At 41.6% G+C, this 12,025-nt stretch overlaps 1 protein-coding gene across 1 annotated transcript; it reads right to left on the bottom strand.

Moving 5' to 3' along the window:
- Positions 1-10,794: 10,794 nt before the first annotated feature.
- On the bottom strand, positions 10,795-11,754 carry MC2R (melanocortin 2 receptor). Its single transcript, XM_054192485.1, has one exon. The coding sequence runs from the start codon at positions 11,752-11,754 to the stop codon at positions 10,795-10,797; it is 960 nt and encodes a 319-aa protein (XP_054048460.1).
- Positions 11,755-12,025: the final 271 nt, after the last annotated feature.

The following is a 12,025-nucleotide window of genomic DNA, read 5'->3' on the forward strand; positions in this document are numbered from 1 at the left end:
AATGCAGGTTTCTTCACTGCACAGTTTCAACAGCAGCAACATCTTCAAGGAAGAGCAATTGGAAATTTTTCTACCTACACAAACCCCTGTGGTCCAGCAGTTGCTTTAGAAAGGCTCCAGACAGGGTTCAGAATTCTTTCTGTGTAAGAAGAATGTGAACCTTGGTCTCCCATTTCCTGGGGGTTCTCGTGTCACTGAGCTTGTGTGCATTTGCTTGCAAAGAAAACAGAAGTGGCTGTAGGTGTTCCTGTTTTAGCCATCAAATTCCACCAACGCCCTTCATTTTATTTAGTCCTAAAATCATTTTTTCACAGTACTGCCTTTTATTCACATCTTCTATTACAAATATAAGGAAGCAAGCATTTGAATAGACTACTGAATGTTAGTACAGATATTATGTTAGGTAATTTTAGTCATTTAAACTAAATTTTATGATTATTACTTAGTTGCTGGGAGGACAATCAGCTGAAGAAAGTATACTGTAAGGTACTTAGTTATGAAATGGATATAAATCATTTTGCAGATATAGGTATAATGCATGAAATATTTTTTGAAACCTCAACATCTGAATTTCAAATGAATGTGCAGTTATGTTTTAGATTTTAAATGATCAGGTTATTTTTGAAATACCAGAAGCACCACACTTAATCTGATTCTAATATGACTGACCTTCAGACACAATACATTAACAGGGACCAAGATCACAGCAGACAATTTTATGATGATGATTTAAGGAAGAATCTGAGTATTTTTGAGAGGTATGGGGAAGGAAATAAAAAATAAATTAATAATTAAGCCATAAAGCACAAATACAACTCCTGTTTACATTATCAATTCTTCAGACCTGTTTTGAATTCATTCCATGAGATATGGTATCACTTTATTTACACATATCCAAAGAGATAACACAGGAAATGCACTGTAAGGCTTCTTTGGTCACTAAATAAAACGGATGCAGGACTGAGACTGAAAGCCTGTGTGATTGCGTTGAAAGAACCTTTATGAAGAAAGCAATACAAAGAAAGTATATCTATCTGTATGTCTGTGAAGATACGTACTAATAATATTTCAATTCCTTCAATTCATTCAAGGCCAGGCTTGATGAGGCTCTGAGCAACCTGATGTAGTTGAAGATGTCCCTGCTTACTGCAGGGGGGTTGGACTAGATGACCTTTAAAGGTCCCTTCCAACCCAACACATTCTATGATTCTATGGTTCTATGATCCTTTGTGGCATGACATTGAGAAGAGCCATTGCAAGAGATCTGGGTGAATCAGATAGCCAGGGCTCCACCATTCCTTCCAGGAACCAGGCACTCCTTCCAGCTGCTGCCACCACTCATGTCCTTCCTCCTTGGCAGCAGTAATGGCTGATGGTGCTTAAGATAATTTTTCCCAATTAGCCACATCTTTACTGGGATTCCTAAGGAAAGTGCTCTTTTTGCCATGTGGTACTGTAGCTCTGGCACTAATATGTCAAACAGAAATAACTGCTTCACGGGCTATGTCAGTTCTGCCTCGTCTCTACATATTACTTGAGTACTGTCAGAAAATCTTGTCTTTGAGAGGCCGAGACTGACATTGGTTCCAAAAAAGATTACAGGGTTCGAGCTTGAACAACAGTTAAATAAACAGTAAATATCTGGACCATTTTCAGAACAGTCGTGAGCAGCTGTCATGGAATATTCTGTTATAAAAAAGCTACTGCTCTGTGTTTTAAATATAACATATTATTCTTGAGTGTTCAGAGTATATTTGGCACTATCAAGGCAATAGTGCTAAGCTCTGAGACCATTTTATGGTCACCTCCCTGTTTAATTCAGATTGCCTTCTAACAGTCAGAAGAGTTTTCATCCAGTTTTCACCATCTGATGGCAGAAAGCTGGCAGATGGTACTCAGCACACAGAGCCATATATACCTGCAAAGTTTACTCTCAGCAGCTGGAACGAGAGGAGATTTTCTTAGTTTATTCCAGTGCTTTGAGGTAAAAGGATGCCCAGGACTTATGCACGGAACACAGTTTAACATTATCATCTCTGGTTTATTTTTCTGTTGGTCTAAGTCAGCGTTTTCCTGTCAGTGTAAGAGCACGTAACGATGCTTCAGGTTGGGATCTCTAAGCTGGTGCAAGTTCACTAAACTAGTCCACTGCAAACTATTTCCTTCACCTGTGGTTTGTGTATCCTTGCAGTCCTACTGCATCTGATCTCTAGACTAGAACTGTTAATCCTTATTTGTAGGATTGATTGTGCTGGGTTGACCTTTGCTGGCTGCCAGATGCCCACCCAGCTGCTCCCTCACTCCCCCTCATCAACAGGACAGGAGGAGAAAATAAAATGAAAAAAGCTCGTGGGTCAAGATACAGACACGTAGATTACTCACTGGCTACTGTCATACTGCCATAGGCAAAACAGACTCGGCCTGGGAAAAAGTAATTTATTGCCAATTAAAACAGAGCAGGATGGCAAGAAACAAAGACAAAACTAAAAAGACCTTCCCCCCACCCTCCCCTTCTCCCCAGGCTCAACTTCATTGTGGTCAGTCCATAACAGTTCCTCTCTGCCGCTCCTTCCTCCTCATACTTTTTTTTGGCTCCACCATGGGGCCTCTCCATGGGCTGCAGCCCTTCAGGGTAAACCTGCTCCAGCATGGCCTCTCCATGGGTTGCAGTTCCTTCAGGAATTATCCACCCTCTCCAGCATGGCGTCCTCCACGGACTGCAGTGTGAATAGCTGCTCCGGCATGGTTATGTCCAAGGGCTGCAGGGAAATACCTGCTTCACCATGGTCCTCTCCACAGGCTGCAGGGGATTCTCTGCTCCAGCACCTGGAGCACCTCCTCATCCTCTTCTTCTCTCACCTTGGTGTCCGCAGGGCTGTTTCTCTCACATTTTTTCCCCCACTCTTCTCTGACAGCTGCTGTGGAGTGTTTTCACTCTTTCTTACAGACATGTTCACAGAGGTGCCACCATCTTGGCTGCAGGGCTCAGCCGTGCCCTGTGGTGGGGCCATTGGAGCCGGCTGGAACCATCTGTCTCTGGTTCGGTGCAGACCTGGCCTCTCCTTGCAGAGGCCGCCCTGCAGCTCCCTCTCCAGTGTCAGCACCCGGGCACCTGCAACGGATACACCAATATCAAACAGAAAATGCAGCTGAAAAAAAAAAAAGCAATTCTTGGTTGTTATTGCAAATCAAGAACAAAAGTCCTGTTCTGGACATCTCTGCTCCTTTCACTCATCTCTCAACGTTCCTTTGCTTCGTCTGATCCTGAATGTTGCTTTCTTCCTTTCTGCTTCTCTCTCAGGTCTGCACGCTTCTTTCCAGTGGTGCAAGATGAGTATGTCCTCTCCACTCATTACTTTCTCTTCTCTGCTTACTTCCATGCTGTCCTACCCAATCCTAGAAATTACTTTTTTCTTCTCTGTCCTCTTCCCTCATAGCCTGACCCTCCCTGGCTTCGCTGGCAACGTTTCCAGCCTGGGAGACCAGGGACCCCTCTGCCCGATGGACTTTCTCATGCCCCTGCTAGTCCTGAGCCACCCAGACAAAGCCTTCAGTAAAGACCCCTATGTATAGAAACAGGCTGAACAATTGATTTAGTCCATTTAACACCAGTATTTAAAAAAATTATTATTCTTCAGGGACCCTTTTCCTTGGGCCTTTTCCCAGACTTCTAACACCCCTAGTGCCAGCTCCTCTGATGGGAAACGCTGCCAGTCTCAACCCCTTATTAACCAGCCAGCTCTCGCTTGCAAGCTGCTCTTCTTTCATCTGCCTGCTCATCCAGGAGCCAGCAGCCGCCTTTTTATCCAAATTCCCCCCACTCTTTCCAAGGCTCTGGCTCTGCTGTGATCTGAGAGGAAGCTAAGTGCAGGCGAGAGACACGGGGCCTCCATCAGTTCCTCTCGGCTTGCCCTCTGACACGGACTGCTCCATGACGGGCTGAAACACTTTTTTCCCCCTCTTTCTTTCTTCCTTGTTGCACAGACTGGCAGTTAAGACAGATTTAGCTGTCATGACAGATGATGTGATTACCCAAATTGCTTGGCTGTGGTTTCATTTCTCAAGCAAATGAAAATGTAAGACTGTAGACTGCAAGACTGAAATGGTTCATCAGTGAAGTAGACTCTGTAGATCATTCTTTAAAATTCAAGTGAAGGCTCAAATGCATATTTAGCACGGTGCATAATATCAATTAATTTCGAAAGTGAATAGCTGCAGGAGTCCCTGGGACTGGGAAGCTAGTTTTGAATATGAAGAGACCTACCCTAGACTTTCAATGCCACCTAATACTGAGACCAAATTTAACCTGTCAGGAAGGGACAATTTGCCAGAATAAGTGACGTGATAGGATTTTAAAGGGGCTGAAGATATTTCTTGATGGCTTTAGAGACTGTATTGAACTACACAGCGTTATGCTGACTCCGAGGCTCCCTGCAGAGCTGAATGCTCTCATGCTATGCCGCAGAGGTTCCTCTGTGGTTTCACACTCTGTGAAAGTGGTTCTTAACTGCATGTTTACAACTAACAGCTTAAAGTGAGGGCGCTGTAGCGGCCGGTGACCATGGGGCTCCCCTGGAGTCCATCAGGGCAGGGCCTGGCAGCCAGGGCTCATTCCACCACCCCAGAGAGGAGCAGGGCAGCCCCAGCCCTGGAGGTGGGATGGTCTTTGGTGTCCCATGGCTGGACAGGGCAGGGTTGTGGGGAGATGGAGACCAGCCCTGCTGTGGCATCACTGAGGCAGGTGTTGATGGCTCCAGGGGACTGAAATGGGGTCCTGGTCCATGAGTAGGGTCGCGGGAGTCCCAGGGGAGGGCAGGGACAGGCAGAGCTGGTGGTGACATGACACTGAAACGAGTTGTGAACCTGTAAAGCTGCATACAATGCAGGCTGCCTTTTTGTTCTGGAAACCTTTCTATACAGCAATACCTATGAAGGGGCGGTTTGGGCATCCATGTAAATCATGCATCTCACCTGCTACAGCTGAATTGTCAATACAAGTATCCACCTAAGCCACATGCTCCATCTCCTTCATCCTTGGTGAGGTTGTCAGATGGTGTGAAGTTGTGAATTCCTCTTGTTAGCAAATGGTTTTTGACTAGCTCTACCTTTATTCAGATAATTTATATGAAGTTTAGGTGTAACTGTTGAAGCACTGCAGTTGTAATAGATGGTAGCATAAAGGTGCTGATGAAGCAATGGAATGTAAGAAACCTGTCTCATGGTCTTAATGTAAAAAAAAATAATTATGGAAAGCAATGAATAATTTTAAACACTCATTAGGCATTTGTACTCCAGATGGGTTATCCAGAATTACTTGATAGCTTATGGTCACTCATTAGAGCGTGCGTGACAGTTCAACAGTATGATCTTTGTGTTATAGCAGTAATTTGAGGGGATTTGCAGACATAAGAAAACTGCTTTCAAGTGGACATGAGAAGTTTTTTTAAATGGTCACACTCATTTCTCCAGAATTGTACTGTAAGTCATCCTCTTTGAATCAGAAACACGCAACGGCATTGGCATTGTGTCTTCTGTAAAAGTGGCACTTCAAAAGAAGCCGTATCAAAGCGCTATCAAATGATGAAAACACGATATCTTCATAGACTGCCATCTGTTCTAATTAGCTTGAGAGAATTAAAAAACAGACCCTGTGCCTACGTGGGGAAAATATTATGTTTGAACAACTGTATCATTTGAAGAATTTAGTTCAAATCTGGCTAAAAAGATTAAAAAAAAAAATATTGCCTGAAATGTAGATGTTCAGTACTGAAACAGAAATACTGAAAGTTCCAAGCCTCCAAGGCTTGACGAAATTCGAAAAAATCAACCACATCGATAAGGTTGTGAATGTAATCGCAATTCAGTACTATTGCAAGCAGCATTAGGTCTCACAATAAATAGATACTTTAAGATCCTTTTATTGTTTTCCTTGTCTGTAATTTTAGCTGACACGATATGAAATATCTTGCTTGATATTTTTAAGAAGAGTAGGCTAACATTTTCCTCAATTGATATTATCAACAAATATTATAAATAAGTATTGATTGCCTTTGACGGTGCTCACTGCTTCAAGTCAAACTTTTTTTCCAGTTACTTAAATATTGCTTGAAAAACTGAAATTTTGTTCAGCTAATAGGAGTCCAAGACACCTGTTTTCCTGAAAGACTTGCCCAGAACCATAATTAATGGAAACAAGATTTTTTTTCACCTAAATAAACTCTAAACTATATTTTCTCACAAATAAACTATATTTGTTTTGCTGTTTTGTGAACAAAATCAAACTGCTCTGCAAGCCTGCCCCTCACCGGCATACAGACTGCTACAGTGGAATTAATTCCCCTGTGTGCCTTTATCAGATTTGTTCACTTTGTTCCTGAACATGTAGTTCAGTTCAAAACAACAGAAACAGGGGAGGAGCTTTTCTTCTTTGGTTTTGCAGTGACTATGAAATGTTTTGCTGCCACAGGCACGTCAAGTTCTGTGGACCCTTCCAAATGAAATATCGGTTGTAGCATTGCCTGTGATTTTCAAGGGACTGGATTTTCCTTCCAGTTTTATTAGCTTCTGGTAGGATCCAAGATGAACAAAGCTAAGCTACAGTTCTGCCACCCAAACACTTGCAATTTAAAGCTGGGCAGATGAAGGGAAGTCTCCAAATCTGAGAAAAGTGTTCACTGTTACACATTCTTATATCAGAGTAGAGTTTCAAGAGTGACTTCAGTACAATACAATGAAGGCTTCGCAAATCATGGCATAAAGAATCTGTCCAAAGAGCAACAGAGGGAAATATATGGAGACATTAGTATATGAAACAGAAAAACTTATTTTCTTGGAGACTGCACAACAGCTAAAACGCAAGCCAAATTTATAGCCAATTAGGAGATAACACATGGAGATTTACCCATCTGCTGACATGCAACAAATGCTGGCAGACTTAAAAATGAAAATCTTCCTTGAAGCTTTTTTATTCAAGAATATTTGGTGCTTTTCCTGAATCTGCTTCCCCAGAAAGGAAATATTTTGAAAAGAATGTCCCATTTAATTGTAACTGGTGCAAACTGAAAAAAAAAAAAGTTGTTATATGTGTCTTTTGAAACGTATATTGACTCTTTTATACAACCCTTAGGCTCAGCTTGAGATCTAATATTGTGATGCAGATTTCAGCTGTATTGCAATTGCATAGGATCTGCATGTCTTACAAATTTACACAGAGAATGTGGCAAGTTCTGTTCTGAACACATTCAAAATAGAGAACAACAGACAGTTCTCATAATTTACAACCTTGCTATCTCTGTGCTTTGTCTTAGATCCTCTTATGTAGCAGCTTTTTCTCAATCTTGCTGGCTGTCTGGGTTCTAGACACAGAGTCTAACTGTAACGCCCATCATGTTTCTACTACCAGTTTAAAGATGTAACCTCAAACCGTAAGTCCAGGTGTTGCTCGGGCATCATGACATGAACAAATACTTTGGGATGTTGTTCTAAGGATATCCACAGATGAGACCAGGTAGGCTACAAAGAATAGGCGGTTAATTTCTGGTAACATGAGGTGGGAACCAGTTCTGGACAGTGCTTGGATCTCATGGCAACTTGAGATCCAACATCAGTAACTGCAGAAATACTTTTAAGTCAAAGAAAATGATGTGGGATAAAACCTGCCAAAAATTTGCTGCCTAACTGTTGACTCCTTGTTTTAACAAGCTAGATGGAAAAAAAATCTCACTGGGCCATAACCTACATAACCACGGCTGCTCCGTGTTTTGCAGGTAAAGGGTGGCCGGAGGCTTGGGGATGGTGCTGGGACAGACAGGGGGACAGCATGGGAAGGAGCGGACAGACACTGGGTTAATGGAGGATAGTTTGCTCTGCCCTTGAAGTAGGACCAAGAGGAAAGGGATTGATGGTGTGCTTGTAGAATGGACCTTGTATCTTAAGTTCTTATCTTAGCTGCCCTTAGGGTCTTACGTCAAGGGTGAGGCTGAGGCATGGGTAATGAAGAGGAGGGAGTGAACCCAGCTGTTTGGTGAGCAGTTTGTGTCCCACACAGGCTGTCTGAGGGCTCCTGGTGTAGGTCTGGAGCATAGCAGTAGAGTGCCGCTACTCCCAGCCATTTCTTGAGGCTGCAGCATAGGCAGGGCAGTGGGGAAACCTATAAGACAGACTGGATATCTGGGATGAGGGTGGGAATGGTGCCTTGTCCAATGCACTTGCCTCTGGCCACTCTCCCCTTTGCACGGCCTGGGGGTCAAGCTTTGTGGCGAGGTAGGAACCCAGGTCCCTGTTGCAAGGCAAAGTGCAAGGCATGGCAAAGCTGGGCTCTGGCTCCTAGGGTCTGTGAGTAACTGCTCCCCCTCCTCTTTCCCTTGGGCCTGGGGATGCTGCAAGGAAGGTTGGTGCCAGCCAGTTCCTGAGACTCTTGTGTAGGTAAAGGCAGCGAGATGAAGGCTGAAGGCAGCCAGTCCAAGTTGTCCCGTTTCCTCCAGGCCAAGCCACACTTGTCACAGGACTACCCTGAGTTGCCACATCCTGGTGTGGTAAAAGAAGGCAGTAGCTTGTGGCCTCATCTGGGGCCTGCTGTAGCCGTGGCCACGTCCACCCCCAGCGTGGACACTCACATTTGTCCCTCTCCTAGCCCTAACTGCCAGTGCCTCCACAAGACAAGGAGTCCTTTTCAAAGGACTTTATACAGAATTTTAATGATATGCTTTACTGCTGAATTTTGGATTTTGACACAAGTCTGTCTTGAACGTTCCTCTTTGCAGTGCTAAATGTATAGTATTTTCTTTAATGATTATCCCTCCATGTTTAGAAGTTACCAGGTTAATTTTTTTATGGTAGGTACTTTACTGAAATTTACCTTTGGAGAGCTCAGTCTGAACATGAACACTTTGTATCTGTAGAGTTAGAGTGGACTTCCTTACAGGATGCAGTGACATCTAACATGGTGGAGGCTACTTAGCTGTCTTAACTATGTCTGTTTTAGGGAAGCGGATGAAAAATAAAGTTTTGAGGGAAGGTATATTTAGTAGATATTTCATGTGTTGCAGTGTTAATATAAGGGCTGCCTAAATTACAATTTTCTGTCTAATTTTTTTTAATAATTTTGAAGATCATCAACTGTGTACACAGGGTATTATGGTACTGTAGGTTTTCTGTTTTGCCTTGTCTTTAATATTATATAATTTTTTTTTTTCAGTTCTTACAGTCATTTCTTGCTGTGCAGCTTTACATTTGTTCCACTTTTGATGGAAAGGAAAAAATTCTCATTAAAATAAAACGTGTGATTATATCTGAACTCCCTTCTGAACTTGCATTTTATAGATAAACCTTTTTTGGTAATAAATATATAGGTTTGAAAATTTTTCATTTTAGTATCTTTTTTTCTCCTCGTTTATTTTCTTTACTTAGTTCTATAGAGGCTTTCAGGTTTATCGTCCCTTTCTTATACCTTTATCCGTAAGCCGAAGTCCACTTGAATATGTACAGTTTGGTCCATATTCCATATAGCTTGAAAATTCCGTTTTTCTTAGTGTTCTATCAGAGTAAATTCTTCTATTTATCTCTGATTTCTAATAGATTTTATCTTTTCCTCTCCTTCTCAGTTTCTCCTTTTCTCAGTTTCATGGTTGTCTCTTACTAAATATTCTCTCTCTGGCACAGTTTAATAACTCCACTGAATTATTGTGATGTTATTTCCTCACCATATGCTCTGGACTGCTTCAGGATGTTTTGCTGTTGAAAACTATTCTGCCTTAAAGTTTTGTGAGTTTTCTATTAGCTTGGCAGGGACAGTTCAAAATTTTCTCACTTGGATTTTGTAAATTGCAAACTGCTTTGTAGCATCCTTCCAGACTGGCTAGCTGATTCCTTACCCAGGTGGCTGACTTCCGTGGAGGTCTTTGAATTTTCTCTCTGGTATTTTATTTTCTGAAGTCTTTTTTGTGACATGTTTAGAAAGTCACGACTGAATCAAAGTTCTTTTACTGTCTGTGAAGATTCTTATTTTATTAACGCAAACTGGCCCCGGGACTTCCAATGGGGAGTTGGCAAGCTCAGCGATTTCCTTTGCTAGTCCAGACCTGGCTCTGGGGTTTTAAAATTCAAAACCTGTCTTTGCTGCCAGAACAACTTTGTGTTGGAAAAAATTCTTCAGTCACTAAAAATATCTTTTAAACCAAAATATCTTATTCTCTTGGACTCACAGTCCAAAATTACTTTTGAAACTTAGAGAACACTAATTGCCTGATTTTAAGGAGACTAGATGTTAAAGAACAGTCATGAATTCACTTTTCCAGCAAAATCCAATTACATGTCCATATTTTCTACTTTATCATAGAGTTTTACATAAATGTGCAATTTAGAAATAAGTGTTCATTTAATTGTGATTTAAACAGCAGAATTTTTAAGTAGTGTACACCTTAAATTGAAATTACTGAAACAAAACGAGTTGGCATAAACTCATCTCTGGGGTAATGCAATACTTGCTGCAGAAGATTTATGTTTGAATTTTTCTGAAATGACAAAGATAGTTAAGATACAATTATTTTTTTACTTGCATGAAAATTGTTGGCAGAATTAACTTAATCAGTAATATTTCTGGAGGTCCTATTAGCAAAGATTTGTATGCATACTTAGTTTTTATGCATTCTTTGTTAGCCCTCTGAAAATCACTGGCAGTATCCTAGAAGCATAGTATTACTTTGGGCATAATTGTTAATATTTTTAACTCTGCAAACTGATGTTTCACAGCACCCCATAGGTGTGCTTCTACGATCTTCATTTTTCATGAAGCGTTTACCAGTTCCAGTTTGACCTGGCACAGCAGAACATCTTCTTAAATGTACTCCGTAATTCTCGGCTTCGGAATGCAAAAATCATAGGGTCGATGATCGCATTGCACATTATGAGTGTCCCATTCACATGGAAAATGGACATGTAGCAGGCACAGTAAGGGTTATGTGGGCAAAACCTTGCTAACAGGATGTGAAGAACAAAGGGGGCCCAACAGCAAAGGAAAACTCCAAGGAAAATAGTCAGTGTAATGGCTCCTTTCATGTTAGTTCTCTGATGGACTGTGCTGGTTGGCAGTGAGGCGATCTTTTTAGCATGAGATCGAGCCAGGAGGAACATATGGACATAGAGGCACAGTATAAAAAACATCATTAAAGGGAACAGGATGGTGAAGGGAATGACTGTTGCTGCTTCGTAGGAGAAGAGGGCAATGGCAATACTACTGCCAGCACAGAATGTCCAAATGATTGCCAAGATAACCAAGGCCCTTCTTAGTGTCATGATATTATGGTATCGTAAAGCGTAGAAGATAGTGATGTATCTGTCTGCTGCAATAGCTAACAAGCTGAAAATCGACCCCAGTAAAGACAGAATGAACATGGAATCCATGGCATCATCCAGCTTTTTCTCAAAGTCCCCACGACGTGTGAGGTACCCCATTTTGCACAAGATGATAAAGATGTTCTCCAGAGTTTTGTACAAGCTACCTAACATGTCTGAAATGGCTAAACTGCAAATGAAGAAGTACATGGGCAAGTGCAAATTCTTATTCCTAATGACAGCAATAAGGACAAGCAGATTTTCCAGTATTCCAGCAGCAGCAACAGTGAAAAAAACTTCCTCTGGCACCACGACCTGGGTGCAGTCAGTGACATTTAAGGAGAAATCACTTATATTTTCGAGAGAAGCAATGCTTGTCTGCCCTGGGTGTTTGATGAGGTTGGAAGGTCTCTCAGTGCTCATTTCTTCTGATTGTGGAAAGATTCTGGATTGTTGTTTCTCAGGCTTGGCTTTATTCTGAAGCTGATCTGTCAGTCAGACCATTCTTCTTTCGATGAAGGTTTTCTCCTTCATCTGGAGCAATTTCAAGGCTTAACTGAAATGTTTTGAATTTCTCCTACAATAAAACATGTAGAAACATAAATATCAAGAAGAAATTTACCACACAGATATGGCAAAAATAGACATATGAAATATCACGTATTGCAATGGAACGAACATTTATCATCATCAG

Source organism: Rissa tridactyla, chromosome 2 (genome assembly GCF_028500815.1).
Source record: "Rissa tridactyla isolate bRisTri1 chromosome 2, bRisTri1.patW.cur.20221130, whole genome shotgun sequence".
In the NCBI taxonomy this organism is placed as follows: Eukaryota; Metazoa; Chordata; class Aves; order Charadriiformes; family Laridae; genus Rissa; species Rissa tridactyla.